This window comes from Anomaloglossus baeobatrachus, chromosome 3, assembly GCF_048569485.1.
Source record: "Anomaloglossus baeobatrachus isolate aAnoBae1 chromosome 3, aAnoBae1.hap1, whole genome shotgun sequence".
NCBI classification, from domain to species: Eukaryota; Metazoa; Chordata; class Amphibia; order Anura; family Aromobatidae; genus Anomaloglossus; species Anomaloglossus baeobatrachus.
Genome location: NC_134355.1, coordinates 630,250,331 through 630,277,215, shown reverse-complemented (window position 1 = coordinate 630,277,215; position 26,885 = coordinate 630,250,331). Strand labels below are relative to the sequence as shown.

The 26,885-nt window shown below is 46.2% G+C and overlaps 1 protein-coding gene across 1 annotated transcript in view; it reads left to right on the top strand.

The window, feature by feature from the left end:
- The window catches only part of NBAS (NBAS subunit of NRZ tethering complex), a 1,027,824-nt gene that overhangs the window by 549,829 nt on the left and 451,110 nt on the right, over positions 1–26,885 (top strand). The window contains 4 exon segments of the mRNA XM_075341124.1: positions 10,498–10,656; positions 13,978–14,091; positions 15,901–16,002; positions 16,004–16,025. Of these exon segments, the coding sequence (XP_075197239.1) occupies positions 10,498–10,656; positions 13,978–14,091; positions 15,901–16,002; positions 16,004–16,025 (397 nt within the window).

Here is a 26,885-nt window from a genome sequence, read left to right as displayed (position 1 = left end):
TGAGAACTATGTGCGTCTGATGTACAACAAAAAAACACACAAAAAGGGGGGCACAGGGGATACAAAAACGGGAGGCCCTGGAGCTAGTGAGAGGTGTAGGTAGGCACCTCCTAAGCTCACCTGCTGTCCCTTTTGTCCTCAGCAGTCCCTACACAGTCTCCGCAACTATCGCCGAGCAGGAACCTGAGATCCTATAAAGGCCCTGACTAGTGAGGGGCAGGTGGGGTTCACTAGACCTCACCGCTGCACTAACAACATACCAGGGAAACAAAGACAAATGTGTGTGTGGGGGGGTGTAATAAACAACTGAAAGGATAAAGCCTGAGCACAGGAACTTATCTTGCAGAACCTTCCACAAAGGTGTCTAGGACAAAAATGAGTTTGTATCATCAACAGGGATTGCTGTGATACCCTGCTGTTTGACGCAGAAGGGTGGAACTACTTAGTTAGTGCAGCTGATCACTCAGCATTTACTGCTTATGAAAAGCTGCTATAGAAAAACTGGCATTTAACCACTACAGTGCCAAGAGAAATGAAACACCTTTAAATGAAAAGAGCCAGAAGAGAGGCTCCAGTCCAAAGGCTATCACTGGTCTCAACATGCAGGGAGACAATCGTGACACAAGTTATCCTTTATCAACTCGATAGGTGGTAATTTATTGATAGGTGCTGGTTAGAGTTGAGCGAGTATCTAACTATTCGCACTCACTATACTCATAACGAGTACTGTCTAATACTCGCGTATTCATTCCGAATAGCGTGTGCAATGCAAGTCAATGGGAAAAACTCAAAGTAACGAGTAACCTGAATTCCGCACAAATCGCTACTCGCACGATTACTACGGCATTCGGGTTACTCGTTACATTGCGAGTTTTTCCGTCCTTCTCTCATTTTCTCTATGGTATGTCGGAGCTTTTTGTGATTACTGGACTTGTTTTCTCCAGAGCACCCAATGATATAGTTGAGCCAGGTCTTTTCTACTATGTGATGATAATGAGACTTCTGAAAATTCTTCCTGACAGAACAGGAAGCATGAATTTAAAATAGCCCCAGTGATCAGTGTGGACATTGCAAGATTAGGATCATGATGATGGAGGATGGGGAAGGAGGAGGATGGAGAAGGAGGAGGAAGGGGAAGGAGGATGAAGAAGGAGGAGGATGGGGATGGAGGATGGGGATGGAGGATGAAGAAGGAGGAGGATGAAGAAGGATGGGGATGGAGGAGGATGGGGATGGAGGAGGATGGGGATGGAGGAGGATGGGGATGGAGGAGGATGGGGATGGAGGAGGATGGAGAAGGAGGAGGATGGCAGAGGATGGAGGAGATGGAGGAGGATGGAGAAGGATAGAGGAGATGGAGGCGGATGGAGGAGATGGAAGAGAAGGAGGATGGAGGAGGAGGAGGAGGATGATGACTGACTGACGACCGACTGATGACTGATGATGAATATGATTAGCAATAATACTAATAATAAATAAGCAATTTTCACACTGGTCACTGAGGCTATTTTTTAATTCAAACTTCCTGTTCTGTCAGTAAAACTTTTCAGAAGTCTATTATCATCACAGACCGGATAGTATTTGCAATTGGCAATATTTATTTACATTTTTTTATATTTATTTTTATAAAAATGTAATAAATTAATATTGCCAAGTAAGATGAAAATCCTGTCTATAATGACAATAGACTTCTGGAAAGTTTTCCTGGCTGAATAGGAAGCATGAATTCAAAACAGTCCTAGTGGCCTATAGATATATATATAGGTATATATATATATATATGTGTGTATATGTATAATATATAATATATATATATATATATATATATATATATATATATATATATATATATTGTGAGGTAGCAGCGTTGTTTGGGCAAAAAAACGTGAGGCAGCAGCGTGTTCACACCAACAGTCTATTTATTGTTGCAGCATAAATAGATCCAATTTCCCACAGTCAAAGTCTCTTCCGGATCACAGCCGGTGCATATAGACAAATTCTTTGCATCAAAAAGTCTTGTTACCTTAGGACCCCGTTAACCGCAGGGATCTGTGTAAGGTTCTCCTAGGCTCACACTCTTGGCCTGTGTTCACTCCACACAGAGCCAGCTCAGCTCACACAGCATGTGGTAGCTTCATCAAGCCTGGCTCTCAACTGAGACACACCCTGCTGTGCTCTGCATGATTTAAACGAAAATGCTGGACATGAGGATTGCCACAAAACCTGGACTGGGAGGAGGGATCTGTCTCCCTGTTACCCTTTGTGCTATACTCCCAGTAATAGCTATAGCAAACTCAGAGGGTTTCCAGACACATTCTGGGGGACACATAGCGGTCTTCAAATATTACCCCTGTCACTGCCTCACATATCCCCCCCCCCTCAGTTCAAACGGGCGGGGTTGAACTTTTGCCAACATACAGGGACCTCTGGACAGGGCATCCGCATTGCCCTGCAACCTACCAGCCCGGTGTTCCACAGAAAAGTGAAAGTTCTGCAAGGAGAGAGACCACCTGGTGACTCTAGCATTTCTCTCCTTAGCATTCCTCATCCAGACCAAAGGGGAGTGGTCTGTCACCAGGCGAAAGTGTCGCCCCAGCAGGTAGTAGCGTAGGGATTCCAGAGCCCATTTTATGGCCAGGCACTCCTTCTCCACTATGCTATAGTTCTTCTCTGCCGGGGTGAGTTTTCTACTCAAATAGGTGACCGGATGCTCTTCTCCATCTACCTCCTGGGACAGAACTGCACCCAGACCCACCTCAGAGGCATCTGCCTGTACTATAAACTCCTTTTGAAAGTCAGGGTTGACAAGGACAGGCTGACAACATAGGACTACCTTTAGCGCCTGAAAGGCTTCCTCTGCTTGTGTAGTCCAGTGGACCATGACCGACTTCTTCCCTGTTAAGAGATCGGTCAAAGGCGCCGACCTTCCAGCAAAATTGGGTATGAATCGTTGGTAATACCCCATTATACCCAGAAAGGCTCTTACCTGTTTTGTGGTAAGGGGACGAGGCCAGTTTTGAATGGCTTCGATTTTGTTTACTTGTGACTTGATAACCCCTTGGCCTATCACATACCCCAAGTAACGGGCTTCTTTGAGACCCATAGCACATTTGCTTGGATTCGCCGTCAGACCAGCAGCTCTGAGCGAATCCACTACCGCTTGTACCTGAGATAAGTGGGTTCTCCAGTCACTGCTATAGATGATGATGTCATCCAAATATGCGGAGGCATATGGTTGATGGGGTTCTAACACTATGTCCATTAAACTCTGAAACATGGCCGGAGCCCCATGTAAAGCAAATGGCAAGACGACATAGTGATAGAGCCCCCCTGGCGTGACAAAAGCGGTCTTTTCTTTTGCCGCCTGTCAGAGGCACCTGCCAGTAACCTTTAGTGAGATCGAGAGTCGTGAAGTACTGGGCCCGTCCCAGTCTCTCTATCAGCTCGTCGACCCTGGGCATGGGATACATATCAAATTTTGAAACCTCATTTAACTTTCGGAAGTCATTACAGAATCTTAAAGAACCGTCTGGTTTCGGGATCAGCACAATGGGACTGGCCCATTCGCTCGTGGATTTTTCAATAACCCCTAGTTGGAGCATCTTTTTTACCTCCTCCGCAATGGCTTGCCTACGAGCCTCTGGTACCCGGTATGGCCTCAGGCGTACCCTTACTTGAGGCTCGGTGACAATATCATGGTGGATTACGGTTGTTCGGCCGGGTAGGCTTGAGAACACATCCGTATTCCGCTGCACTAACCTCTGAGACTCCCGTCTCTGCTGTTTTGAGAGAGAATCCCCTATCCTCACTCCCAATTCATCATCAGGGGACTCCTCCTTTGTTGTTGTCAAGGCACCTGAAAAGGTTAGGTCCAACGTTACGTCAGCCACCATACATTCCCTGTCTTTCCACGCCTTCAGCAGGTTTACATGGTAGATTTGCTCTGGTTTTCTTCTACCTGGCTGATACACCTTATAGTTTACTTCCCCCACTTTCTCCCGGATCTCATAGGGACCTTGCCATTTGGCTAAGAACTTACTTTCTGCAGTAGGTATTAGGACTAAGACACGATCTCCCGGTTTAAAAGACCTGATGGAGGCCTTTCTATTATATTGAGTACTTTGGGCTGCCTGAGCATCCAGCAAATGCTCTTTAACAATGGGCATTATTGCCATGATACGATCCTGCATACCCATAACGTATTCCACTGTGCTTTTGTGAGGGGTGGGCTCCTGTTCCCAAGTTTCCTTAACTATATCCAGCAGTCCCCGCGGATGTCTGCCATACAGTAACTCAAATGGCGAGAACCCGGTGGAAGATTGTCCCGGTGGAAGATTGTGGGACCTCGCGGATAGCGAACATTAAATAGGGCAATAACATGTCCCAATCTTTCCCCTCTTTGGAGACCACCTTTTTCAACATAGCCTTCAGGGTTTTATTAAAACGTTCCACTAGACCATCAGTCTGGGGATGGTACACTGACGTGCGTAGCTGCTTGATCTGGAGGAGTTTGCACAGTTCTTTTGTAATTTTAAACATAAAGGGAGTGCCCTGATCGGTCAGGATTTCTTTGGGTAACCCCACGCGACAGAACATAGCAAACAACTCCCGAGCAATAAGCCTCGCCGAGGTGTGACGTAGTGGAATGGCCTCCGGATAACGTGTCGCGTAATCCATCACTACAAGGATGTGCTGGTGACCACGGGCTGATTTAACAATGGGTCCGATCAGATCCATAGCAATCCGCTCAAAAGGCACCTCTATAATGGGTAAAGGTATCAGAGGACTACGGAAACGGTGCGTTGGTGCGGTCAACTGACAAACTGGCCAGGACTCACAGAACCTCTTGATTTCTGCGCCGACCCCTGGCCAGTAAAACCGCTGAAACATGCGTTCCCGCGTTTTCTCTTCACCTAGGTGCCCACTCATTAGGTGGTTATGAGCCAATTCCAAGGTCTGACGGCGGTACGGCTGAGGGACCACCAACTGTTCCACTATTTCCCCCCGGATTGTATCAACCCGATAGAGCAACTCTCGCTTTAGAGCCATGTAGGGAGTTTCCAGCCTGGCACCAGGCCGCTGGGGTACCCAATCAATTACCTGTACATTTCCACGTCCAGGAGCCAATGTGGGGTCCCGGAGCTGTGCAGTTCCGAAATTATCTGGAGACACGTTCAACTCCGGGAGTGCCTCGGGTGGCTCAACCCCTCCTGCCATTACCTCTAGGGGGAACCTGGCAGGGTTACACTCTGTCCCTATACTGGTGACCCCTACGGCAGGTATCCCTGAGTCGGGATCGTCCGGCTCAGGGCCTGGTTCAATCATACACCTCGGAGGGCTAGGTCGCCTCCCACATAATGTCCAGAACAGGGGCAAGTCTCTTCCCAAAATAACAGCATATGGAAGTCTTTTCATCACCCCCACTTCATGTTGAACCTCTCCACACGAGGTAGCAATGGTGACCCTTTCCATAGGGTATTCATGTAGGTCTCCATGAATACAAAGTACCCCTACTTTATGTCCCGTAGGGTTTTCCCCGGAGACCAAGGAGGCATGTACAAGAGTCACTACACTTCCCGAGTCCAACAAAGCCTCTGCTGTATAGCCATTAACACGTACTTTGCAGAGATGGGGCTCCTCCCCCATAGTAACAGGGCTTACGGTACAAACAGTATGGGCATACATTGATACCCGGCGAGCGTACCGGCAGTCCATGGGTTCTGATGTGAGTGGGCACTGTGCCATCACATGCCCGAGCTGATGGCACCGCCAGCACATAACAGCAGAGGTGTCCCTGTTTCGGGTGTCTGACTTTGGGGAACCGGGACTCCGGCTAACCTTAGTCTGGGGTTTACTCTCTGCCAGGGCTGAAGACGGGACAGCACACAAGGGGGGACGGGAGTCTTTTACCAACTGTGAAGGGGGCGTATCCCTACGGAGTGCCCGCCGTGAAGCAGAGTCCCGGACCAACTCCTGGGTAGCTGTGTAGCGTTCCACCAAATTCACTAGCTGGTCTAGGGTACCGGGGTCCCCCTGTCCCACCCACCGTTGAATGGGGGCTGGCAAAGTCCGCACAAACCTGTCAATCACCACCCGCTCAATCATCTGTCCGGGGTTCAAGGTCTCCGGCTGCAGCCATTTTTTTACAAGGTCCAGTAAGACATGGGCCTGTGAGCGTGCAGGTTTTCCCTCCTCAAAGGACCACTGGTTCACTCGTTGGGCCCGGAGATAAGTGTTAACCCCCAATCGTGCAAGGATCTCACCTTTCAGTATGCCATAGTTCTTGGCATCCTCCGTGCTGAGATCCAGGTAGGCTTTATGGGGTTCACCTACCAAGAACGGGGCCACGACATCAGTCCAACGGTCGGTAGACAATTTCTCTCGCTCAGCGGTCCTCTCAAACACGGAGCGAAAGGCTTCTGGGTCGTCCTCTGCACTCATCTTTGTAAGTGCCGCCCTTACTCTGTCCTGGGCCACAGGAAGGACTGGATGACCTGGAGTTACCGCTGGGAGTGCTTCTCGCAGAGCAGAAAGCTGTTTAGTCAATAAGCTGTTTGTCTCCCGCTGGTGCTGAGCATTAGACTGTTGCTGTTGTGCACTTGTTTGTGCAAAAACCTGCTGTAGTTGAGCAGTAGACTGGGCCAGCTGCTTTACAAGATCCTCCATAGTGGCTGCTGAGGTAAACTGTAACTTTGCAGGCTTGATCATAAGCATGTGTAAACTGGGTTGTTGCCCCTAGCAACCAGGCTGCAACGCCTGTAAGCTTCGTGGACCCGCCGATCCACCGCAAACAGTCAGTAAAAAAAAAATTTTTTTTTTTTTCCGGGTAAGTACCTCTTAGGCCATTGCCCTTAGCAACCAGGCTGCCATGCCCGCATTCTCCACCATAATGTGAGGTAGCAGCGTTGTTTGGGCAAAAAAACGTGAGGCAGCAGCGTGTTCACACCAACAGTCTATTTATTGTTGCAGCATAAATAGATCCAATTTCCCACAGTCAAAGTCTCTTCCGGATCACAGCCGGTGCATATAGACAAATTCTTTGCATCAAAAAGTCTTGTTACCTTAGGACCCCGTTAACCGCAGGGATCTGTGTAAGGTTCTCCTAGGCTCACACTCTTGGCCTGTGTTCACTCCACACAGAGCCAGCCCAGCTCACACGGCATGTGTTAGCTTCACCAAGCCTGGCTCTCAACTGAGACACACCCTGCTGTGCTCTGCATGATTTAAACGAAAATGCCGGACATGAGGATTGCTACAAAACCTGGACTGGGAGGAGGGATCTGTCTCCCTGTTACCCTTTGTGCTATACTCCCCGTAATAGCTATAGCAAACTCAGAGGGTTTCCAGACACATTCTGGGGGACACATAGTGGTCTTCAAATATTACCCCTGTCACTGCCTCACAATATATATATATATATATATATATATATATATATATATATATATATATATATATATATATATATATATTATTGCTGTATAGAAAACTATTGCAAATTAAAATCCTGTCTGTGATGGTAATGAAACTTCTGAATAGTCTTGTTTACAAAACAGAAAATATGAATTTAAGATAGCCCCAGTGATCAGTGTGGAAAATGCAATATTATTATTATTATAGCTATTATTATAGATTGGGGTCTAAAAAAAAATCTTGCCAATTTAAGCTAATAGATTTAACACAAAACCTTGTATAAATCAGTAGGTCAGCATGTGATGATCCGTCTCCCTGTCATAGTATATAGTGGTCTGACCTGCCGGTGATCCTCTCTCCTCTTCCGTGCCGTAGTCATTGACCTGTCTCGCTTGTGGCCTCCTTAGAGACGGATCCTGTAACCTTATCGCACTCGTCTCTGCTTTATAGACTATAAGTGACTGTTTAGCTGAGGCGCAGATCAATACTGGTGCTGACGAGCGCTATATTGGGTGGTCTCTCCACTCCAGTAAAGCGCCCTTGGCCTCCACATGTCAGTTATAACTGGCCTTTTGCTTGGCAATTATCTAGTGAAAATATATCCCGGTATCTCGCCTACTGCCCTCCGATACGACCCTTAACTGGGGAATATATAGATATGTGGACTCGGTTGTGATGATCGCTCTCTTGGCTTTACTTTGTCTCGGCTTTCAGTCCTTTTAGGCTGACAATGGTGTTAAGTCCCCCAAGCAGAGATTCTTCGGGGTTATGCTTTTGATGACTGCTCGCTGCTGCTTTGCTTTCCTCAACACCAAAGACCTATACAGTAGGTTATGATAACATACTCCATTGAGCTTTGCTCACCCTTCCCAGGTCCACCGCCAGAATATGGCTACTATAAAGAGGTTTTCCAATATCGGAAAACCTTCCTTCAATGACTGCAGATTGTTTAAAAAAGCAATAGTTGTTTACTCCTCCTCCCCAGGTCCAGCGCTGAGCATCCTCTGCTGCTTCCAATGTCTTGATGTTGTCCGCAGCACTGTAATCCCATTGATAGCACTGCATCAACGAGGGGGAAAGATTACTGATTGGCTGCAGTGCTGTCAACAGGATTTCGGCGCTGCAGACAAGCACCCAGAGCAGCTGCAGAGACTTAATGCTGCACTGGGAAAGGGGGCGTAAATCAAATTTTGCTTCCACACCCAACCTACAATCTGAAAACCTCTTTTGGCCATGTTCACACGTTGTTTTTTTGCTGCTTTTTTCTGCAGCCACAACCTGATCTTTTTGCTGTTAAAAGCTGCAGCCAAACCGCAGGTTTTCCGCCCTCTCTTGCTGCTTTTCTTGAAGTGTTTTGATGCTGGATTTTTCAGGATCCCACAGTTCAGCTTTTCTTTCACATTGCACATGAACAATTCAAGGTGTCATGCCACCAATGCAAGACGTAGGTGACTCCATAAAACATTTTGTGGGGGAAAAAAAAGTCAATTTGATCAAATTATTAAGGGGAAATCCTTTTTTATGTCTGAAAAAATAGTGAAAACTATTCTGAACAAAAAAGCTGGATTCAGGTATGAAAAAATATGGAGTTGCAAAAGTAAAAATAGTGGGGAAGTAAGATTGATCACGCATAGTTTACTTAACACCTTGGTCGGCTATTGTTTACTTTTTACCTTGGCATTGTTTACTTAGAGGTCTAACTTTGTTGTCTTTCTTTCTTTTCCGTCTTTCTTTTCCTTCATTCTTGCCCTTCTTTTTTGCCCTTTTGGTTTTTTTCTTGTCCTTCTTTTCCTTGTCCTTCTTTTCCTTGTCCTTATTTTCCTTGTCCTTCTTTTCCTCGTCCTTCTTTTCCTCGTCTTCCCTTTCCACGTCCTCCTTTTCCTCATCCTCCTTTTCCTCGTCCTTCTTGCCCTTTTTCATTGCTTCTATTTCTTGCTCTTGTCTCTTGTCCTTGTCCCTTGCCCTTGTTTCTTTTCCTTTTCTTCTTTTCCTTCTTGGGTTTTTCTTTCATTTTTTCCTTCTTTCTTTCTCTTTTTCCTTCTTTCCATCTTTCCTCTTTTTCCATTTTTTCTTTCTTTCTGTTTTTTTAGGGTTTTTTTTCTATTTCCTTCTTTTTTTACTTTCCTTTGTTTCTTTTCTTTCTTTTTCTTTATATCTGTTTCTTTTCTTTCTCTTATTCTTTCTTTAGTTTTTCTTTTTCTTTATTCCTTTTCCTTTCTTTCCTTGTCTTTTTATATCCTTTTTTTTTCATTTTTTCCTTCTTTCTTTCTCTTTTTCCTTCTTTCCATCTTTCCTCTTTTTCCATTTTTTCTTTCTTTCTGTTTTTTAGGGGTTTTTTTCTATTTCCTTCTTTTTTTACTTTCCTTTGTTTCTTTTCTTTCTTTTTCTTTATATCTGTTTCTTTTCTTTCTCTTATTCTTTCTTTAGTTTTTCTTTTTCTTTATTCCTTTTCCTTTCTTTCCTTGTCTTTTTATATCCTTTTTTTCTTTTTTTTTTATTTCCCTACTGTTTTTTTTTTTGTTCCATTCTTCCTGCCTTAATTTTTTTTTCCTTTCTTTCTTTTCTTCTTCTGTTTGTTATATGGATCATTATCACCTTTAGGGTTTAGATGGGTCTCGATACATTGAGCAGAGGCGCTTTGTTACCGACATACTGGCTTTTATGTGATATCCAGGATCAGTACATACTGCAGTGCTGTGTATGTGAGAACAGAGAAGACTGAAGCGATAAATACCACTTCTGTCTTCTCTCCACAGTCCATAGCAATTTCAGACTGCCAGGCAGCCAATATTTAGCTACACCATTACTTGGAAATATAGACCATGTATGATATGCTTAGGTCACCCTACATAAAGCATATGTACAACTTTTGTGGGTTTCTTTTTTGTTGTTGTTTTCCGTAATTGTGAGTTATTAGTCTCTCCCCCAATCCTCTTAGATCGGAGCGGTCTCCTCCTGTATTTTATTACTTTTATGTTTGTGTTTTTCCTTTCTCACCAGTTTTGTGCCATGTATTGTAACGTCATGAACGATGGCGGCTTTTTCTAACTATATGGATTATTAACAATTGTGTAAATATTTCAGGCCGAAGCCAAGCCCCAATCTGTGGATTTGCTGCATCGAACGACTGCTACGACCATGAAGGTCCTGACTAATACAACCCTGACTACTAAGGCTGTGCTGCATGCTGTCAGTGATGGGCAGTTCTGGAAAAAGTCACTAACATACCTCCGTCCTCTGAATGTAAGAAAGTGTTAAAAAAATGTTTTTTGTGTGTTTTGTAACCAGCAATCGGCCATAGAGGGGAAGATTTTCTGCTCAGAAATTACTCAAAGTAAAAAATAGCTAACAGTTGAATATACCATATAATAATAATATTATAATATGATATAATACGATCAGGGCTTTGGCGTGGAAATCAATGGGCTGTCTGTGCAATCTATAGACGAGCTTTGTCACAGACTTTTTGTTCCTGCCCATTTTAGCAAATGCCCAAGAGTCATGGACTACAGACCCCCCGCTATTAAAGGGAATCTGTCACAAGGTTTTTGCTCCCCCATCTGAGAGCAGTATAATGTAGAGACAGAGACCTTGATTCTTACTGAGCTGTTTGCTGTCATTTTGATAAAATCAATGTTTTCTCTGCTGCAGATCTAGCAGATATACGGCTCTCATCAATTTGCTGGACTCCCTGCAGCACGCCAAGTAGTCCTGCAATGATAATCTACTGCTGATTAAACTGCACTATGCAGCCCAGTAAGTGATACATCGCTGGAATCTGGATCTCTGCCCCTACATTATGCTGCTCTTAGATTAGGAGTCAAAAACCTGGTGACAGATTCCCTTTAACTCTGAAGTCCAAATAGGACCTGTTAGGGCTTTTTGTGTTTCTGCAGCATTTTAAGCAGCGGCGTCTTATTGTCAAAGTGCATGCGTTCTGCTTCCCCAGCTAAGTCTATGAGAATCCTGCAAAATCCGTGCGCACGATGCTTTTTTGAACGCAGCGTTTTGAAAGTAAAAAATTTGACAAAATCTCGGCGTTTAGAAAAGCAGCATGTCAATTTTTTTGAGCGTTTTGGCAGCGTTGTACACCCATTGAAATCAATGAGTTGTTGAAAAACGCTACCAAAATGCTAAGCAGTGCGTTTTTGTTGCGATCCACATGTTTATTTGACATAACAAATGCAGGTCTTTGGTCTCTCTCTCTCTGTCCATGTCGGTCTCTCCCTCTTACCCCATCTTTCATACTCACCGATCCCCGACCACCGGCGCGGCGCTGAACGGCGTTCACACTGTGGTGGCTTCTCCTCTTTTGAAAATGCCAGCCGCTCATTATTCCATCTCGTATTCCCTGCTTCCCCCACCACCGGCGCCTATGATTGGTTGTAGTCAGACACGCCCCCACGCTGAGTGACAGCTGTCTCACTGCAACCAATCACAACCGCCGGTGGGCGTGTCTATATTGTGCAGTAAAATAAATAATTAAAAAAAAACAACGTGAGGTCCCCCCCCAATTTTGATACCAGCCAGGGTAAAGCCACACAGCTGAAGGCTGGCATTCTCAGGATGGGGAGCTCCACGTTATGGGGAGCCCCCCAGCCTAACAATATCAGCCAGCAGCCGCCTGGAATTGCCGCATCCATTGGATGCAACAGTCCCGGGACTCTACCCGGCTTATCCCAAATTGCCCTGGTGCGGTGGCAATTGGGGTAATAAGGAGTTAATGGCAGCAGCCCATAGCTGCCACTAAGTCCTAGGTTAATCATGGCAGGCGTCTCCCCGAGAAACCTTCCATGATTAACCTGTAAGTTAAAGAAAATAAAAACACATCCAAAAAATCCTTTATTTGGAATAAAAGACAAAAACCCACCCTCTTTCACCACTTTATTAATCCCCCAAATACCCCTCCAGGTCCGACGTAATCCACATGAGGTCCCACGACGCATCCAGCTCTGCTACATGAAGCTGACAGGAGCGGCCAAGACCACGACCGCTCTCTGTCAGCTCCACGCAGCAACTGAAGTGAGCAGCGCTGATCACGCTGCTCACTTCAGTCACTCAGGGAATTTGCGGTCACCGATGAGTCCTTCTCGCTGTGTCGCGGCCTGATTTGCGATCACAGGTGAGAGAGACGCTTGAAGACAATGAAGTATTGGAATAGCAATACAAATAAGTGACGTTTCGGTCTAAAAATAAGACCTTCTTCAGACAGATTGCTAAAGAAATGAATGAAGAAACAACGATGCGTGCATAGCGCAAAGTGAAAACGGGAATACCGCGGTGGAGCACATATCGCTATGGCGGTATTCCCCTCTTCTTTTTGCGCTATGCATGCATTGTTGTTTCTTCATTCATCTCCTATGTCTGAAGAAGGTCTTCTTAGACCAAAACGTCTTTTTTTTTTTTTTTTTTTTTCTTTATTGTTATTCCAATAAAAAGGAGACTTCTGCATGTTGACTTTGTCGTGCTGGATTCCTGATTGTATTAATACCATAAGATATACATGGCAGCCCAATGTCGGAGGTATACACGAGACGTGATGTGCACAGGACCTAAGGGCTATTAATGTAGAGCTTAACCGGAAAGGGGTTTCCGGCATCTATAATAAATAAATAAATAAAAAAAAAAAAAATCTGGCGTAGCCATCCTGTGAAGAAGTAGAAAGGAAGCTATGTGTCTCGTCATTGCCGGACCAGAAGCGATGACATCTGGACAGCCCGTCTCTGGAGGACGAACAGTAGCTGAAGTGGCCAGGTGACTGGCGGTTGTAGAGACCACCGGAGAAGCAGGGCTTGATCGGGAAGGATCTCATTGTACCTTTATAGAAAGATGAACCTGCACATGAGACACTTCAGTGACGATTCCACATTTCAGAGCCATGTACATTCTTTGTGAGGTTTATTAAAAAAGTGAAAAACAAATATATATATTGTCTGTGTGTCTGTGTCTGTGTGTTTGTGTGTCTGTGTGTTTGTGTGTCTGTGTGTTTGTGTGTCTGTGTGTGTGTGTCTGTGTGTGTGTGTGTGTGTGTGTGTGCGTGTGTGTGTGCTCGTGTGTGTGTGTGTGTGTGTGCGCGTGTGTGTGTGTGTGTGTGTATGTGTATATTCCCGCGCTCCTCCCTGGCTCCTGATGGTAATAGCAGGGAGCATATTTTGATAATGTCAATGAAGATATCGTGTTTACTTCTCAAGCGACAAAATTGATTCTTTAACCGATGAGGGGAAGAAAAAAAGGAGATCTAAACTTCTCAGAGATTGATGCTGGACCTTCAGTGATTAACGCAGTGTCTATATAATCTTTACAAGAATCGTCTCTCATTTCCAAGGACATTTCCTCACCGTGCCTCTGGGGTCGCCGCACCTCACCTGACTTTGGCCGCTGTCTACATTTCCAAGTCTCATCTTTCATCAGCCATTCCCACCAATACTGAAAGTCTCACATTGAGGCTGGCGGAGCGCGGGCGAGCCTAACCATTTCCGTCCTCTTCTTTTTCTGCAGCCATGTGATCTTCTCCAAGGCAATGCTGGGGATTAACCATTTCCTTTCCTCTCTTTGCTCATCCAGGGTCAGGAGCCGAGCAGTTCGTCAAGGAGTGTCAAGGGCTCGATTACGCCGGGTGTTAGCCAAGGCTGCCATCCTTTCTATGAATCTCTAATTGCCAATCCTTTTATTGCTGATGTAAGTGTAATAACCGCAGCACAAAATGAGGGGAGAGAAGCCTGCGTCCGCCTTGATTTAGATAACTTAATTAAACGTCTTCAAGTGGATCTTAAGGATTAATTAATTAAAGCTTCTTTTCAGCTCAACAGGACAGATATTTATCTCATGCGCACCTGCTTTCAAAGATTGCCGCATGTAAGATCTGTCTCCTGTTCAGCTCATGGAACGTCTGTTTTTTTTTCCTTTTGAAAGGTTTGTACAAATGAAAATATTAAAGGGGCTTTTCAGTCTTAAAATGTTAAATCTAATGTCCAGGAAGTCATTAAAATCAAGTCTGTGTTGCTCCAATACCTGGCAATCATCTCTTCTCAGCTGCAATGGTTGCAAGAAAAAAAAATCATTCAGCCGCCGTGTACATTGTTTAGTGGCTACTGCTGGACGCTGTACCTGATTTCCTATTCACCTACAAATACGACATTAGTTGCCTCATCCTGGACATCCCCTTTAATTACTTAACCTGAGGATGGGTTTCGGATGGGTTTCGGATGGGTTTCAAACGTGTTTCGGACGTGTTTCGGACGTGTTTCGGACGTGTTTCGGACGTGTTTCGGACGTGTTTCGGACGTGTTTCGGACGTGTTTCGGACGTGTTTCGGACGTGTTTCGGACGTGTTTCGGACGGGTGTCGGACGGGTGTCGGACGGGTGTCGGACGGGTGTCGGACGGGTGTCGGACGGGTGTCGGACGGGTGTCGGACGGGTGTCGGACGGGTGCCGGACGGGCCTCTGATCAGCTTCAGATCGGCCTCAGTTGACATTAAAAAAAAAGCAAAAAATGTCTCTATCTTCTCTATTATGATAAATCGGACCACCCTGTATGTCATCCAAGTGCTGTCCAGTGTTTTCACAAACCTATAAACTTGAATGGCTGAGTGCCATCTCAGTCGTATCATGCAAGCGGAGATTCTTTCCTTAAACTGCTTGGTCAGGAGCTCTTTGTGCCGACAAGGAATGGCGTCGGGCAGAGCAGGACGGTAGGTAGCAACTCCCTGCCTGTAAGTGCTTGGGCACATTTTTCTTTAGAGACAGGGCGAGACTTATTCATCACCTGAGACGGCTCTGGGGAAGCATACCAGGCACGGCACCGAACTAGTCATATCTCTGGCTATGATCCCTCATTGTAATCTCCAGCTATATTTTCTCTTAAACCCTGTTGTCCCAGTTGTGGAGCCGCACTCCGAGTAATACTGTGCACGGTTTGGGGAGCATGAAGCAGGTGACGACGCGTTCCCCTTGTGTACTCATTTTTCTCACAGTAGGAACTTAATATAATAGTGGGAAGGTGAGAGAGCGCACATCAGTGATGGCACAGCACTTACATGTCTTTAATGACTGGCCATCATGTCATATATCACTTATATGGATGGGTGAACATTTCTACAAAGCTGCGATCCTCAGGGCCTTCAGAACAAGGTCTCACCAAGAGTAACATAGCGGATCTCTTTCATTGAGAAGGAAAGTGCTCTGCAGATTTGGTAGAAGGAATGCTTCACACTCAGATAGCAACTTGTTGACACTAAAAAGTAACCAAGAAAGTATAAAGAAACAAATAAAATGACGAACGTTTGCTGAAGTGATGGCAGATTTTATATCGAATGAGTACAGTCAAGAAAACTTTCCACTTAACATAGCGAACATTGCGCAGTCTGAAGGCACAATGCTCATTGTAGTGTGCACAATGCTGAGCCTCTTCTTCATAGACACACAATGTATCCGGCTTCTCCAAAAGCTTCTTTCTCTGATTTCTTTTGCTCCTTACCTTGTGTCAGGGTGAAGCGACATACACTGCGTACCAGAACAATTCCCAGGAAAGCTTCGCTGAGGTTCTGCTGAGGACAGGAAAACTGGCCGAAACTAAAAGCGAGGGGGGAAACCCTGTTCCCTGCAACAGAAGGTAAAGTGCATGGTGCAGAATCGATATTGCTAGAGTATAAATATTATCCATATGTTTTGTTTGCGTTTTTTTTTTTTTTTGTACAGATCGGAGATACACCATTATAACAGCTTACTGTAATAAGAGGTGCAGCGTTAAATCTGTGTTCCCTACAACTACAACTTCTACTGTGCCCTGGCATCCAGAGGCTATGACATCGTACAGCCAGTTACAGTTTCTCAATAGCTGGAGAATCACATGATGGGGTCAATTGAGGAATGCAGAGGCACCAAGTGCTGGGACAAGCTTTCTTTGGTGCCCACAGCAATAGAATCAAATTATAAGGATAGGTCACCAGTAGAGATGAACGGACCCATGTATGGTCAGTTCCATCAGGTTCCACTGGACAATTAAAGGGGAAAAAAAAAATGACTTGACCCCCATACAATTCAATTGTGGCCCAAACGTCTGCAATGTAAAATGGTTTAAATATCTCCTGTACGCTCCCGCTGTCTCCTTCCTCTCCCTCTCCCTCCCCTTCATCTTCCTCCTTCAGTCTCCCTCCTTCAGTCTCCCTCCTCCGTCTCCCTCCTTCCGTCTCCCTCCTTCCGTCTCCCTCCTTCCGTCTCCCTCCTTCCGTCTCCCTCCTTCCGTCTCCCTCCTTCCGTCTCCCTCCTTCCGTCTCCCTCCTTCCGTCTCCCTCCTTCCGTCTCCCTCCTTCCGTCTCCCTCCTTCCGTCTCCCTCCTTCCATCTCCCTCCTTCCGTCTCCCTCCTTCCGTCTCCCTCCTTCCGTCTCCCTCCTTCCGTCTCCCTCCTTCCATCTCCCTCCTTCCGTCTCCCTCCTCCTTCCGTCTCCCTCCCTCCTTCCGTCTCCCTCCTTCCGTCTCCCTCCCTCCTTCCGTCTCCCTCCCTCCTTCCGTCTCCCTCCCTCCTTCCGTCTCCCTCCCTCCTTCCGTCTCCCTCCTCCTTCCGTCTCCCTCCCTCCTTCCGTCTCCCTACCTCCTTCCGTCTCCCTCCCTCCTTCCGTCTCCCTCCCTCCTTCCGTCTCCCTCCCTCCTTCCGTCTCCCTCCCTCCTTCCGTCTCCCTCCCTCCTTCCGTCTCCCTCCCTCCTTCCGTCTCCCTCCCTCCTTCCGTCTCCCCTCCCTCCTTCCGTCTCCTCCCTCCTTCCGTCTCCCTCCCTCCTTCCGTCTCCCTCCCTCCTTCCGTCTCCCCTCCCTCCTCGTCTCCCTCTCCCCTCCCTCTCTCCCCTCTCTCTCTCCCCTCTCTCTCTCCCCCTCTCTCCTCCCTCTCTCTCTCCCCCTCTCTCCCTCCCCTCTCTCTCTCCCCCCTCTCCCCCTCTCTCTCCCCCTCTCTCCACCCCCCTCTCCCCCCCCTCTCCCCCCCTCTCCCCCCCTTTCTCCCCCCCTCTCTCTCCCCCTCTCTCACCCTCTCTCTCCACCCTCTCTCTCCCCCCCTCTCTCCTCCCCCCTCTCTCTCCCCCCTCTCTCTCCCCCTCTCTCTCCCCCTCTCTCTCCCCCTCTCTCTCCCCCCTCTCTCTCCCCCCTCTCTCTCCCCCCTCTCTCTCCCCCCTCTCTCTCCCCCCCTCTCTCTCCCCCCTCTCTCTCCCCCTCTCTCTCCCCCCTCTCTCTCTCCTCCCTCTCTCTCTCTGCCTCCCTCCCCCTCCCTTTGCCTCCCTCCTCCTCCCTCTGCCTACCCTCCTCCTCCCTCTGCCTACCTCCTCCTCCCTCTGCCTCCCTCCTCCTCCTTCTGCCTCCCTCCGCCTCCCTCCGCCTCCCTCTGCCTCCCTCCGCCTCCCTCTGCCTCCCTCCTCCTCCCTCTGCCTCCCTCCTCCTCCCTCTGCCTCCCTCCTCCTCCCTCTGCCTCCCTCCTCCCTCTGCCTCCCTCCTCCTCCCTCTGCCTCCCTCCTCCTCCCTCTGCCTCCTCCTCCTCCCTCTTCATATATGTTACAGTCTAGTGACTGATGGCTACTAATATGTCAAATACTTGTGCTTGTATTTTCGTCAGACAGTGTAATATACTACTATTTTGTTGTAGTAATCTGCTCTTACCTAAGATGTGGAAGTAATTCCAGTCTATTGTTCTCCCCCTTACGGTTATCTTAGGCACAGATAAGTAACAGTCACTTGTTGACATCACTTGAACTTTCTCTTGGTGTCTTTATTGTTTTTTTTCATTCTGCGTCTTGTCATTTTATAATAGGCATCACATGTAACCTGCCAGGTCATTCCGATCCTCTGCCAATTTATCCTTTGTTGTTAGCTGACATATGAAAGCCTGGCTCCTTATAGATGCTTTAGTTATTCTCCAAACTGATTATGACCTGTATCACACAAATCCCTCCACACCTGCATCCGTACGGCCCCGGGTTTGTGAGAGGGTCATGCTCCACTCCGTTACGTCATTCTTGACATTTTGTTTAATAATCTTACCAGATGCTCCACTTTTTAATTTCCCCATAACTGTCTGCCACAGACATCGGCCTTCCTGCTTCATCGTAATTCCATGTAATATTACATTCTGTGCTGTGTCTATAGGACAAGGGCTGTTTAAAGAGAAACCGTCAATTTAATTTTTTATTTAGAAATCAATAATACACATGAAAATATGCAACTTTATAATGTATCTTTTGTGTCCTCAGCTGATGTTTTAAATTATTCCATTTTGTGTAGATGCAATGTTTTAATTGCCTGTTATTGCATTTTTATTGCAATATTGCGATAACCAAAAGGGGGGGAATAGGAGGAAGGAAGAGGATGGGGAGGGTGAAGATGGAGGTGAAGAAGAAAAATGCCGGGCGGAGGGGGGGGGAAGAGGACCACGGGAGGGAGAGAAGAGGACGACGGGGGGGAAGAGAGACAAGGGGAAGAGACAACGGGGGAATAGATACGACGAGGGAAAGAGAGACGACGAGGGAAAGAGAGACGACGAGGGAAAGAGAGACGACGAGGAAAGAGAGACGACGAGGGAAAGAGAGACGACGAGGGAAAGAGAGACGACGAGGGAAAGAGAGGAGACGGGGGGAAGAGAGGAGACGGGGGGAAGAGAGGAGACGGGGGGAAGAGAGACGACGGGGGGAGAGAGAGACGACGGGGGGGAGAGAGAACGACGGGGGGGGGACAACGGGGGGGAAGAGAGACAACGGGGGAGGAAGAGAGACAACGGGGGGAAGAGACAACGGGGGGGAAGAGAGGAGACGGGAGGAAGAGACAACGGGGGGGAAGAGGGAGACGACGGAGGGAAGAAGAGGATGAGGGTGAAGACGGAGGAGATGAGGGTGGGGGTAAGGAGAACAGGAGGAGAAAGATGGAAATGGAAAAAAGAAAAAGGAAAAAAAAAACAAGAAGAATTAGGAGAAGAAGAAATAACAACATCTACATTCCCCTCCCCAGCTACCTCTTGTGGTGACCACAGACAGCAAATATTGTAATTTGTTCATTTAACCATTAACTGTTGATTTGAAAGTCTAAAGGTGGCTTTACACACTGCAACATCGCAAACGACATCGCTGTAACGTCACCGGTTTTGTGACGTAATAGCGACCTCCCCAGCGACATTGCAGTGTGTGAAACACATCAGCGACCTGGCCCCTGCTGTGAAGTTGCTGATCGCTACAAATCGTTCAGGACCATTCTTTGGTCTTTTGTTTCCTGCTGTGCAGCAAAGTCTCAGTGTGTAAAGGGGACTTAAAACACTGGAAACGAGTGATGTGTCACAATATCTGTCAATCACTATTCTCTGTCAGTCGGTCTCTCCCTCTCGGTCTCTATTCTCTCTCTGCCGGTCCGTCACTATCTCTGTCCCTCTCTCGTAGTCTGTCGGTCATTTTCCCCTCCTCTCTCATACTCACCGATCCCCGATCCCCGGCGCGGCGCTGCACGGCATTCACACTGCTGCGGCAGCTTTTACTATTTTGAAAAAGCCGGCCGCTCATTAAACAATTTCGTATTCCCTACTTTCCCCGCCCACAGGCGCCTATGATTGGTTGCAGTGAGACACGCCCCCACGCTGAGTGACAGGTGTCTCACTGTACCCAATCAGAGCAGCCGGTGGGCGGGTCTATACTGTGCCGTGAAATAAATAATTAAATAATTTTAAAAAACGGCGTGCAGTCCCCCCAATTTTAATACCAGCCAGATAAAGCCATACGGCTGAAGGCTGGTATTCTCAGGATGGGGAGCGCCACGTTATGGGGAGCCCCCCAGCCTAACAATATCAGTCAGCAGCCGCCCAGAATTGCCGCATACATTATATGCGACAGTTCTGGGACAGTACCCGGCTCTTCCCGATTTGCCCTGGTGCGTTGGCAAATCGGGGTAATAAGGAGTTATTGGCAGCCCATAGCTGCCAATAAGTCCTAGATTAATCATGTCAGGCGTCTCCCCGAGATACCTTCCATGATTAATCTGTAAATTACAGTAAATAAACACACACCCGAAAAAATCATTTATTAGAAACAAAAAAACACAAACAAATTCCCTCATCACCAATTTAATCAGCCCCAAAAAGCCCTCCATGTCCGGCGTAATCCACGGACCTCCAGCGTCGCTTCCAGCTCAGCTGCATGCAGGTGACAGGAGCAGCAGAAGACACCGCCGCTCCTGTCACCTCCTTGCAGCTAATGAAGACAGCCGCGCGATCGGCTGAGCTGTCACGGAGGTTACCCGCTGTCACTGGATCCAGCGGTGGCCGCGGGTAACCTCAGTGACAGCTCAGCTGATCGCGCGGCTGTCTTCATTAGCTGCGTGGAGCTGACAGGAGCGGCGGTGTCTGCTGTAGCTCCTGTCACCTGCATGCAGCTGAGCTGGAGGCGACGCTGGAGGTCCGTGGATTACGCCGGACATGGAGGGCTTTTTGGGGCTGATTAAATTGGTGATGAGGGAATTTGTTTGTGTTTTTTATTTCTAATAAATGATTGTTTCGGGGTGTGTGTGTTTATTTACTGTAACTTACAGATTAATCATGGAGGGTGTCTCGGGGAGACGCCTGACATGATTAATCTAGGACTTATTGGCAGCTATGGGCTGCCAATAACTCCTTATTACCCCGATTTGCCAACGCACCAGGGCAAATCGGGAAGAGCCGGGTACAGTCCCAGAACTGTCGCATATAATGTATGCGGCAATTCTGGGCGGCTGCTGACTGATATTGTTAGGCTGGGGAGCTCCCCATAACGTGGCGCTCCCCATCCTGAGAATACCAGCTCCCCATCCTGAGAATAACAGCCTTCAGTCGTATGGCTTTATCTGGCTAGTATTAAAATTGGGGGGGGACCGCACGCCGGTTTTTTAAATTATTTAATTATTTATTTCACTGCACAGTATAGACCCGCCCACCGGCTGCTGTGATTGGGTGCAGTGAGACACCTGTCACTCAGCGTGGGGGCGTGTCTCACTGCAACGAATCATAGGCGCCTGTGGGAGGGGAAAGTAGGGAATATGAAATTGTTTAATGAGCGGCCGGCTTTTTCAAAATAGTAAAAGCCGCCGGAGCAGTGTGAATGCCGTGCAGCGCCGCGCCGCGTCGGGGATCGGTGAGTATGAGAGAGGAGGGGAAAATGACCGACAGACTGTGAGAGAGGGACAGAGATAGTGACGGACCGACAGAGAGAGAATAGAGACCGAGAGGGAGAGACCGACTGACAGAGAATAGTGATTGACAGATATTGTGACACATCACTCGTTTCCAGTGTTTGACTAGCTAGGTCGTTCTGCAGGTCCCGATCGCTGTTGCGTCGTTGGCCAGGTTTGCCTGTTTGACAGCTCACCAAAGACTCACCAGAGACTTTGTAGCGATCCCGGCCAGGTTGGGATCGCTGGTGGGATCGCTGAAAGTCTCAGTGTGTAAAGGGGCCTTTAGATCAATTCAGAAGGAGAAAGAAGCAGACTTCTTCTTTTTAAAAAAAAAAAAAAAAAAGTTTTTACCCAGCCTCTGAACCCGAAAAATGAAAACGTTACGTGTCATGGAAAATGGCGACAAAAATGCAATTCTTTTTGACAAACTTCTGAATTGTTTTTCACCACTTGAATGAAAAAAAACCCCAAACCTATAGATGTATGGTATCTATGTTCTCATACTAACCTGAGGAGTCATACTGCCAGGTCAGTTTTACCATATAATGAGCATGGTTATTATTAATATTAATATTAATAATAATAATAATAAAAAATGTGGAATTGCACTGTTTTGCAATTTCACTGCACTTTTTTTTCTCTGGTTATCCAGTACAATATGGGTCATTCAAAAGTACAAATCATCCCTCAAAAAATAAACCCTCATATGGCAATATTGACAGAAAAATTAAAAAGTTATGGCTCTTGAAAGGAGGGAAAAAATTAAAACTGAAAATCTCCAGGGCTTGAAGGGGTTAATATGATGATGGAATTAGTGGTACAACCTTTTCTCTAATGTTTCCAGGAGCTGTTTTACACAACATTACTACTGTCAATAGCCTGCGTGGCTTAAACGTGCTCCCGTGGCTTGCAGAGTCTCCAGACTTGTCTCCCATCCAGCAGATCTGGGACATTATTGCTCAATAGCTGCAGAGGGAGCTGCCAGCAGTGGATCTTCATGTTTTGCTTAAAGGGAACCTGTCACCAGGTTTTTCCCCTATAAGCTGCGGCCACCACCACTGGGCTCTTATATACAGCATTCTAGAATACTGTATATAAGAGCCGAGGCCGCTGTGTAGAACTTAAAAATCACTTTATAATACTCACCTAAGGTATGGTGCGGTGTAGACTGGTCGGATGGGTGTCTCCGTTCTCCGGTACCGGCACACCTCGTCTTTCAGACATCTTTGTCCTCCTTCTTCTGAAGCCGCGGTGCATGACGCCTCTTACATCATCCACACTCGCTGGCATTGAGGTCCTGCGCAGGCGCATTTTGATCTGCCCTGAGCAGGGCAGATCAAATTATTGTAGTGCGCAAACGCGTGGCGCTCATAGCCCATACTGAATGAGTCAATGTTTTGAAAATTTTGTTTCCATGTTTTCATGATTTGCCCATCATCAATGTCTCTATCCATCCTTTGATTTCCATAAGTACATGACTTTTCCTTCTTGGTGTTCGAAAGTCAATGTTGAGGAGGGTATATTCTTATTTAATGAGGTGTAATTCGGCTGCCAGGGAATAGTAAGAGTAAATGCAAAGTATACATAGTAACATAAAGTAAAAAGGCCTCAGTGAGGTTCGAATGAACGGGAAAGGCCTCTAAGCCACTCCATAACGCTTACAAATGAGAAACAAAAAGAGAAATGGCTGCATATGGCTAAAACATGTTAATTTATTGAAAAAAAAAAATAAATATATACATATATAATGGAACATTGCCTAAATAATAAAAAAAAAGAAAAATGCACAGCACCCCCTGACAGCTGGGTCATACAGGTGAAATGGGTACAGAATACATTAAATAATGTAGAATTTGTTTATTCAATGGCAGGACATTATATGAAGATTTAAAGGGATGGTCACAAATGGGCACAAAACACAATATATAATCTAATGTAGTCCACAAATAGCAATATATATATATATATATATATATATATATATATATATATATATATATATATATATATATATATAATTAAGCCCAATAATATCTATGTAGAGCGCTCTTTATCTCGTACAGTAGGACCACTGTGAACCTATTAAGTGCAAAATTTGAGCAATGTCACATGCATGTATAGGATGGCCTATATGAAACCATAAGAATTGCCTTTTTTATGCATTTTTGCCTTTAAATTTGCCTTTATCTCAATGCATTTTCCATTTAGCGGGGTTGTCCACTCATAGGACAACCCTTGTGATTCCATAAAAGACACTGTACTCACCTCCCGCTTTGGTGCTGTTCCAGCACTGCCGGTAATCGTGTTTCGGGGGTCTCGTGACATCACGGGAGCCTCCGCGTCCAATCACCGCTGACTTCTCTCGTCTTGCCTTTGGGCCAAGCGAGCAAACCACAGGAAGTGAGTGGCAGCTGCAGCGTCACTTCCTGTTGATTAACTCATTTGGTCCGAAGGCATGGATAGAGAAGACGTCTGTGATTGGATGCGGCGACTTGTGATGTCACACTGTCATGTGAGCCGCAGACCGTGATTACCGACGGCACCAGATAGAGATGTGAGTACAGGGTCTTTTATTTTAAGTGGGAGAAACAAGGGGAATTAAAGGGGGTTGTCCTATGAATGGACAACCCCTTTACGTGGGAACTCCAGTGAGATAAAGGCAAAATGTCAAAGAAAAGGAACAATTTTTATTGTTTCATTGAGGCCATCCTCTACATAGATGTGACCTTATTATGCAGATGTCGCACTTTATAGGACCATGGTGGTCCCACTGTACCCTATAGAGATCTCCCTATATAGATATTATTGGGCTTATGTTTATACCTATATACATACACACAGATTATGACTCCATGAGATTATATATTGTATTTTGTGCCCATTTCACCTGTCATCTCCCAGTTGTCGAAGTGAGGTTTTAATAAAGTTGCGATAATGTAAGTCGTGTGAATGCTCTTCGCTGTCTTTTATGCCAGTGGCGCCCGGAGTGGACCTGTCCGCCTAATCCTACAGGCTGAGCGAGTGCTCCGGCATGTTAATCCTACAGAGGTTTAATGAACTGACTTTTATCCGTACACTTTCTCACCTGTTATACAAACGCTTGGGGCACAGGACTTGTCAAAAATTGAAAGCGATTACTACAGGGTACCCATCTTATAATGCGATTTCTGCAATGCCATCTTCAGGACTCGGAATAGTGAACCCAACCTGAAATACCAAATTAAATAAATGTTATTAGTTTTTATAACAACCACATAATACTGTACTGAACAAAGTCATTCACTCCTGTTCCTCTGCACATGTACCCTCCTACAAATGAGATGCATCGTATGGAGATACTGCAGAGGTTCCTGTAAAGAGCAACCAAAACTTGTCACGGTCGTCTCACTGCTGTTTTGAGACTAGTGACAGCCTTAGGCCTCTTATCTTAAATCTTCATTTATCGAAGTTTCCTTTCCTTTGACATTTCATGAGTTAATTTCAGTTTTGTTGCTAGCAGCTTCTAAGCAGCGCAGGTCAGCTGTAGCTGCTTTGGGTCCACACCCATTTAGGTTATATACTGGAGCTTTCCCAGCAGTCCTTGCTGCTGTTAGATTCATTTCTACTTTGGCCACCCTGGTGGAAGGAACTGCTGAGGTTTTGTCCTTTGTCCATCCACCTGCTACTATAGAGTCCGTCTGTTATGGTGAAGTTTCGTGTTTTGTATCCTTCTGTTTATTCCCTTCTCTGCCTTTCCTTTCCTCCGTGTTTATTAGCTAAGTGGCGAGTCTAGTGTACTCATCGACCTATTCAGTAGACAGGGTGAGTTTAGGGCCAGCTGAGGGTCCCAGGTATTCTGCTCACCGACAGGTTAAAAGAACCTGTATAGGGACACTGAGGGGCTCAGGAGTCAGCTGGAGGTGAGTGCAGGAGGTGGCCCCTCACCCCTCTCCCTAGCAGCAGGGACCTCCGTTGTATCATGTCCCTGGTGTTTCCCCATTTTTCATGGTGTTTTTTGGTAGTGCGACAGACGCCCGTTGGTCTGATCACGTGTCACGCTTTCTATACGGACATATTCTACTCAGTGCGAAAAAAAAATTAAGAACAGGGTCCCTTCTTTGCACCGCTCTGTATTAAGTGTCATCCGTGCATGCACAGTTGTTTCTATTAACTCATTTGGTATTTGAGAGAACGAGCTTAGCATTAAATGACTGAGATGGAGGATACACATTTAAGCACTTGAAAGCTAAACTGGAAAAAGAGAACATTTTCTGAAAATGATACCTTGCTTTTGCGAATTCCCACTTGTGCGGTAAAGATCTGATGTTACTGCGGTCTCTTTCAGCTTTGTGATTAGTAAAATTGGGCAGAATTTATAAAAAACTACTATATGGCAACAATCCATAAATGCGAAGGGTGACAACTGCTAAAATGCATATACAGTACATCACAAAAGGGAGTACACCCCTCACATTTTGATGTCTAAACCACTGTCTACACCCCCACGTGAAAATGGCCAAATCGCAATTTTCCCTCTTCGATGACCTGTGACTTATTAGTGTTACAAGGTCTCAGCTGTGAATGAAAGCAGGTGTGTTATATTTCGTATTATCGCTCATATACTCTCATACTGGTCACTGGAAGATCAACATGGCTCCTCATGGCAAGGAATTGTCTGAGGATCTGAAAAAAAAAGAACTCTTGCTCTACATAAAGATGGCCTAGTCTATAAGATGAGTGCCAACACCCTGATACTTAGTTGAAGTACAGTGGCCAAGACCATACAGAGGTTTAACAAGACAGGTTCCACTCAGAACAGGCATTGCCAAGGGTCAACCAAGGAAGTTGAGTGCACGTGCTCAGTATCGTATCCAGAGGTGGTCTTTTCAAAATTGACATATGAGTGCTGCCAGAATTGCTGCAGAGGTTACAGAGGTGGGTCCGCCTGTCAGTGCTCAGACCATACGACGCACACTACATCACATTGGTCTGCATGGCTATTGTCCGAGAAGGAAGCATCTTCTAAAGAGGATACACAATCAAGCCTGCAGACAGTTTGCTGAAGACGAGCAGACTAAGGACATTGGTTAATGGAGCCATGTTCTGTGGTCTGATGAGACCAAGATAAACTTATTTGAATCAAGTCTTATCAAGCGTCACCCTACCTGGTCCACCTGTTCCCCTGAATGACCAATTTTTGGGGTTATTATCTTTCTATGCCCTTATTGCTTTTTTGCTATTTAGTGTTTTGACCTTCATCTGGACAACCTGCTGCCGGAGGCTTTCAGTCACTTTAGAACGGCACACCATTTTTGCAAAGTCAGTGGAAA